Source organism: Capsella rubella, unplaced genomic scaffold (genome assembly GCF_000375325.1).
Source record: "Capsella rubella cultivar Monte Gargano unplaced genomic scaffold, Caprub1_0 scaffold_9, whole genome shotgun sequence".
Lineage (NCBI taxonomy): Eukaryota > Viridiplantae > Streptophyta > Magnoliopsida > Brassicales > Brassicaceae > Capsella > Capsella rubella.
In genome coordinates this window covers 398865-406451 of record NW_006238915.1, presented here as the reverse complement: position 1 = coordinate 406451, position 7587 = coordinate 398865, and the positions used below count along the sequence as shown (strand labels likewise).

Here is a 7587-nt window from a genome sequence, read left to right as displayed (position 1 = left end):
GTTTCAGGTTGGTGTCACGACGAGAGAAAACGTTGTTTCATGTCTCTCATCATACGTTTGATTACCTTTGGAGGAGTTTGTTATCCAAACATATGTTTTTTTTATAAAGATGATACTCATGATACGTTATTTTATTATGTTTGGATTTTGTTACTTGAGTTTGTTATCCAAACATATTTTTTTTTTATAAGATGACATACGTGATACGTTTACGTTTGGATTATACTTCTTATAGACTTTGCAAATATCTAGGATGAGTAGAGGATTTTGAAAGTTGTTGTTAATGTGTAAATGTGTATAAAATCATTTTCTCAATAACACTAGAGTTTAATAGAATTGCAAAATCAATGAATTCACAACTTTTTGAATAACAAATGATTGTAAAAGATTTTTAAAAATCAACACACCAATAACACAAGATTTTAAATGAATTACAAAATCATCATACCAATAACAAAAGACTTTAGTAAGAATTCAAGAATCCATAAACCAATAACAAGAGAATTTTAAACTCTAAGAATCTTTAAAAATCATTCTCCCAATACCCCCCCCCTTAAAATTAGGGATAGATTTTTTCAGTTTATGCTGGTCATATTTTGGTTGAAAATGCAAGAGATGATAAAAAAAAAATAGTTCTACAATTTAGGAAAGAAATGTTATGGGCTTGGGCTTATAATATAGCCCAAAATAATTATTCAGATCCGAAAAATGAGTTGAAGTTCACTTTTTTTCTTTTTCAGATTGTTCGTGAGTTAAGTTTTTATATCGTGGGTAGTATTTTTTTTTTTTTGAAAAGAAAATAATCTGATGTGGCTAAATATTATTGGACAGGTGACTTGTGCTTTATAGTATAAAAGATAACAAACGATTGACTTTCACCTCAATTGAGCACGGTCATGAATTTTCAGTATCAAATCTTCGATAAACCCAAAGATATTTATCTTGTATCCACACACACAAATTGCATCACACGGGATGCTAGTGACGTAGGGAGATGAACTCAAGAACAAGACAAAATCTCTATGCCAAGATTAGGGTTGGCGACAATGTGCTACCCCTTACGTTGACGTCACTTTATATCAATATATATAGCTTATATATACGTTAACCTACGTTTAGCTATGGGCTAAAGTCCAATCACTTTGAATAAATCTCTACAAGAGTAAAATCATACTTTGTCTTTTATTATATGTGCACACATACATATAAATATTATATCAAATATAACATATACATATATTATATTAATCTTTTGTTACAAGTGCACAAATATAAAGTTTTACTGTATATATATATATCTCATATACAGTAAAACTTTTACAAATTAATAATGTTGGGACCATTAAAATCTATTAATTTATGGAGATTTTAATTTATCGATAAATTAATAATTACTAATTTATAGAGAAATTTTCCTTATTTGGAATTTTTTTTTAAAAAATAATCAGGGGAATTAGGTTGAGAACTTTCATCTCGGGGAGAAAGAGGATTCGAACTTTTCTTTCGGGGATATCTACATCGAGGTCAAAGTTTGGGCTCTATCTGGATTGATAAGTTAGTTTTCAGGGGAAAATAGATCGTTTTCCCATTTAATCATGATAACTACTATTTTATACAATCAATAGAAAGTTGCCCACGCAATGTGTAGGTTATATAAAATATTAATTTGAAATATTATTAACATAATTTTAAAACAAAATAATACATTTATATTCATTTATATGTTTATTACAAAATAATATTAATTTTTATGTTTAAAACAAAATAATTAGCTCACAAATAAAATCAAACGCGATCCCAAAATTAGTATAAAACATATTTTGTGAACATTGTAAACATTAAAAATAAAAATAAAGTATATTAAAATATAAAACTGAATGAGATCTAAACAAAGTAATACAAAATTAGCATATACACAATATAGTAGGCAACTGTAAATTTGATGACAAAATTATTTTGTGTACATTGTAAATATTAAAAGTAAGCAAAATTGACTTTAATTATGAGCATTTACTCACCTTATATTTTATCATTACCTAAAAGTAAATTAAATTTTTAAAATGATCAAGTTAAACTTTTTAAACTATCAAAGTAAGAGATTTCATTTGAAACATATGATATATTGTTTTAAGAGAATTTTTGAGAAATACCCCTTTTGGTGTACCCTTTTTAAAAATACCCCCTTTATCTAACCATTTTCAAAAATACCCCTTTTTAAATATAAAAAATTATAAAGTTTTATATAGTTTATAAGGTACTTCTATATAATAAGTACTACTGCGAGATTCGATACAAATATTTTAAAATGTTTTAAATAGTTTTAAATCGTTTTTATAAGTTTTATAAGGTTTTTAAAAGGTTTTTAAAAGGGTATTAGTATTGTTATGAAAAGACAAGTTATTATTTATTTATAACAAATGAGGTTAAGTTACTAAGAGTGTAGCCTGAGGTATGATATTCATGTGTAACTCATACATTATTTATCATAATTTAATAGGATTTTAGTGATGAACATTAACAAAGAATATAAACGACAATATCTATCTATTAAATGTACATCAACAATACTGACCTACTTATGACAAATCGATTTTATGTTCGGTCTTTTGTAGGAAAAATAATTTGGGTAGGTATTTATATTATTATGAATATAAAAATATTATTTATTTCTACCAAATGAGGTTAAGTTACTAAGGGTGTAGAGTGGGGTATGATATTATTGTGTAATTAATACGTTATTAATTATTATAATTTAATAGGATTTTAGTGGATTTAGTTTAGTTAATGAATTAAATTAAATTTCACTTTCATAAAATTGAAAGATCTTTAAAAGAAAAAATTCAAGGAGCAATTTTTTCTAAACAAGTATATACGTATTTTTTAACACTTTGACTGCAAATTTTAAATAAACTAAATATTATAAAAAAATATAAGAGTCTATTTGATCACAAAAACTAAATATAATGATATATATATATAGGAATGAATTACAAAAACTATTTGAGATTAAAAAATAAGAAAAAATTATTTGATAAATGTTTTAAATCGAAACTTTTATTTATATAGCAATCAAAACTGTTATTCTACATATGTGTTATATCATATTTTCTTGATTCATAAGTATGAAAATATAAGTATAATAAGGCGTTAGAAATATAAAAAAATTGAAGCTTTATAAGATATATACCATACTTTCTAAAATAAATTTAGATCAAATTCTTAAAATGATATTTTCATTGACTCTCAATCCATATAACAACATAAAAGTAGTAAAATATTTAGATACATGAATATAGTGGCTGGGAATGGGAGAAGCATTACTTATAAGATGATAATGTAAAACAGACAATAGAGATGAATTCGTGATAGTGAGGGTTATTCTAAGTATTGGGGATCTTCCTTACTTTCTAATTCGTCTACTCCTTTAGAAGCTGGGGCAAAGGGCCTTCTCGCGGCGATGCAACAAGTTTGGCTAAAGGGTTACCGTAAAGTTTACTTTGAAAGTGATTATTCTGATCTCATAAATATGCTTAACGGGACACTTCATAATGCCTCCATCACTGAGATAGTTTCAAACATTATTCATTGGACAACTTTTTTTACTGAAATTTTCTTTGTATTTACAAAAAGAATTTGTAACGAAGCTGCTCATCAATTAGCTAAATTTGGTTGTTTAGATAGAATTTTCCTTTGTAATGGTGTTTATCCACCAAGCTGGCTTCAACAATTGTATCTTGACATGGTTAATTATAAAATCTTCTTTCGTTCAAAAAAAAGAGATGAATCTTAAAAAAGAAAATTTAAGAGACATTTCATATATTCATATAGTGTAAAATGAAAATTTTAATTAAACTTTTACAATGTTATTAAATATATATATATATATATATATATATATATATTAACTCATACAACAAATAACAAATAACAAACAACAAAGGAAAAAAACCAGAAAACAAAACAAAACAAAAATATATAAGATTTAAGATAAAGCGGAAGAGGATGAGAAAATGAGTATTTATAAGATAAGAAGTGATGGAAGTTACAAATTAGAAGAAACAAATTTTGGGAGCTAATTCTAATTTATTGTGTGTTGAATAAAATTGAGTAGAAAAACATAGTTAATGCAAATTTATATTATTTCAGTTTTTATATTAAAGTGTGAGTTAAAATTATTTGAATAAGAAAGAGGTAAGAATAAATTATTTGGAAATTGAGTTACAATAAAATATTTAATTAGATATTTCATAATCAAAAGAGAAAAGAGAATTTCTTAGATATACCCCTCTTGGGGTATCTCTTTTTAAAAATACCCCCATAAAGGGAGCATTTTTAAATATACCCTCTTAAAAAAATTTAAGACAATTTTACCCTCATTAATGACCTAAACACAGTTTCGTCGTTTCTCCTTTCTCTTCTCCTTTCTTCGTTGTTTCACTTTGAAGCTTCACCGTCGTTGACTCTCGCCGTCGTCTCTTCTCGGCATCGCCGTCGTCTCTTCTCGGCATCGCCGTCGTCTCTTCTCGGCATCGCCGTCGTCTCTTCTCGGCATCGCCTTCGTCTCTTCTCTCCATCGCCGTCGTCTCTTCTCGGCATCGCCTTCGTCTCTTCTCTCTATCGCCTTCGTCTCTTAATTACATATTTCCTGGTTCGTTTCCCAGATCTCATCACTTTTTGATTAGATCGACCTCATCACTTCTTGATTAGGTCGATTTCATCACTTTTTCAACCAATTTGTTCTTCTTCGATGTACTTGTTGTTATATGTTATTGAATTTTGAAGGATTTTTTTCATTGTTGTTTCTATTCTTATACCATTTAAAATCCATTTAAAATCCTTATAATTCATTTACTGACCACGTTTTCATTGTGATATTGTTTTGTTTTCGCAGAACTTATTAGAGATGCTTGAACTGTATTCAGTTTGTGGATTATGGAAGTTGAAGCATAATATTAAATAGGAATTTGAAAATGATGATGAGAGGGGAGTTTCTCTGATTAGCATTGATGAGGGAACTAGTTTTAGTGATTTGGTCAAAATTCTTTATGAAGATTTTGCAATTGATAATCAGAGACACTCTCTAAAGCTTAGTTTTCAGTTGCCTTTTATGACTGCTACACTAGGTAGTCATCCAATTTTTATTAGAAATGATAGGCAACTGGCAGCTTTTATGAGAATTTATGCACAAACACGGAGTATTCATCTATGTGTTACTGTAGAGGATAACTGTGTCATAGTTGAGCAGATATATTTTATTGATCTCTTTCTTTTTTACTATTGTAACATATTTTGTAAAGTAACTTATTTTTCCTTTAACAATGTGAATCTATAACTAATCAGATAACTGCGGTCGGTACTGCTGTTTCTTGTCCTTCTAATACTGAGGTAATTTTCTACTTTACAAACCTTGTTGCTTAATTTTGCTTATAAATCATTACAAACTTTAGTGACTGTAGTGAACTCTTTATGTCTGTTACAATCTTGTACCATTTTTAAAAAAGTAGCTTAATTTTTCTTTTACAGCGTGAACCTATCTCTACTTCGTCCATTGAGGGTGCTACTGCTGTTTCTTGTCCTACTCGTACTCATGTATTTTTTACAAAAACTTTTAAACAACCATTGTTACAACTCATTATAATCGTAGTGCCTGTTTACTTTTCAGTGTCAAACTAACTCATATCAGTTTGTTGCTAGTGATGTATCATCGGCTTCTCATTCTCAGGTAAACCTCTTTTAAAAATACTGTTTAAAACTTTTGAAAACCTTATAAAAATCATTTAAAACCCTTTTAAAACGTTATAAACAAGACAAGTTGTTTAAAAAATCATCTATTATTAGGATACTGAATTTGTACTTTCAGGTTCCGACAATGCCTAATCCTCCTGCTGCTACTTCTGGTCTTTTTACTTCCACTGAGGTACCTAGAACGTCTACTATCATCAATCAGCAGCCGGTTATATGTAACCAAACAACTTCTTTTGGGGCTACTAATGTTTCTTGTCCAAATCATACTCAGGTAATCTACTACTTTAGAAAAACCCTTTAAAAAAAAAATATTGTTTCAAATCATTATTAACTTATTACGTGTTTACTTTTCAGGATCAAACTAGGTCATATCAGTTTGTTGCAAGCGATGTATCTTCTGCTTCTCTTTCTCAGGTAAACCTCTTTTAAAAATATTGTTTCAAACTTTTGAAAACCTTATAAAAATCATTTAAAACCCTTTTAAAACATTATAAACAAGACAAGTTCTTTGTAAACAACATGGTTCTTATAAAGTCCTTATAAAACCGTTTTAAAATTCTATTAAAAATCGTATAAAAGGCTTTTAAAAGCTTTTGTAATTTTAATGCATAGATTTATTAGGATACTGAATTTGTAGTTTCAGGTTCCGACAATGCCTAATCCTTTTGCTGCTACTGCTGGTCTTTTTACTTTTGCTGAGGAACCTAGAACGTCTACTATCATTAATCAGCAGCCGGTGATACGTAACCAAACAACTTCTTTTTGGGCTACTGATGTTTCTTGTCCACATCGTACTCAAGTAATCTACTACTTTAGATAAGGTAACCTTATAATGTTTATAAGTTAGTTTGAAAACAACTTGGTTCTTGTAAAGTCCTTATAACAATCTTTTAAAATCCTTATAAACAGCTTTTTAAACCCTTTTAAAAATCTATTGAAAATCGTATAAAAGGCTTTTAAAAGCTTTTGTAATTTTAATGTATAGATGTATTAGGATACTGAATTTGTACTTTCAGGTTCCGACAATCCCTAATCCTCCTGCTCTACTTGATGTTGGTTCTTTGTTTTGCGGAAAGTTATTCAAAAGCAAAAAATAAATGACTACTCAGCTGCGGATGTATGCGCTGAAAAACAGTTTTGAGTTTCAGACTAAGAAGTCGGACAACAAGAGATATGTTCTGAATTGCATTGATGAAATTGCAATTGAAAGTTACGTGCTATTAGAGTTAAAGGATCGTATGGTTTTATCATTCGAAAATATATCAGTCTGCATAGTTGTGACTCTACATTAAGGAATGTTAATCATCGTCAAGCAGATGCAAAGACATTGGTTAGCAACCATTTTGAAGGAGGAAAGCTTCCACTCAGACCCAAGCAACTAATAGAAATCTTCAGAAAGGATCATGGAGTTGGGGTGTCGTACTCAAAAGCATGGAGAGCTCAAGAACATGCAACAGAAGTTGCTAGGGGTTTACCTTCTGATTCTTTTGAGGTTCTTCCTAAGCGGTTCCACATGGTAGCAATGAAGAATCCAGGTACTGTCACTTTTATCGAAGTACATTCTGCTAATAAGTTTAAGTATGCTTTTCTTGCATTTGGTGCATCTATTCGAGATTTTAAGTTGATGAGGAAAGTCATTTCTATTGATGGCGCCCATTTGAAATCAAAGTTTAAAGGGACTTTTCTTGCTGCTTCTGCTCAAGATGGGAATTTTAGTCTATATCCTATTGCTTTTGCTGTTGTAGATTCTGAGAATGACGCATCTTGGAACTGGTTTTTGCGTTGTTTGAAGACCTTTATTCCAGACGAAAATGATCTGGTTTTTGTATCAGATCGTGCAGC

At 29.2% G+C, this 7587-nt stretch overlaps 1 protein-coding gene across 1 annotated transcript; it reads left to right on the top strand.

Moving 5' to 3' along the window:
* Positions 1-4445: 4445 nt before the first annotated feature.
* On the top strand, positions 4446-7587 carry LOC111829570 (the record flags this gene model as incomplete). The annotated part of the gene is made up of 9 exons (XM_023778939.1): positions 4446-4648; positions 5341-5385; positions 5524-5589; positions 5663-5722; positions 5861-6016; positions 6100-6159; positions 6383-6566; positions 6762-7280; positions 7491-7587. Coding segments are annotated over 7 exons (773 nt in total), but the record flags the coding sequence as incomplete, so codon positions are not given.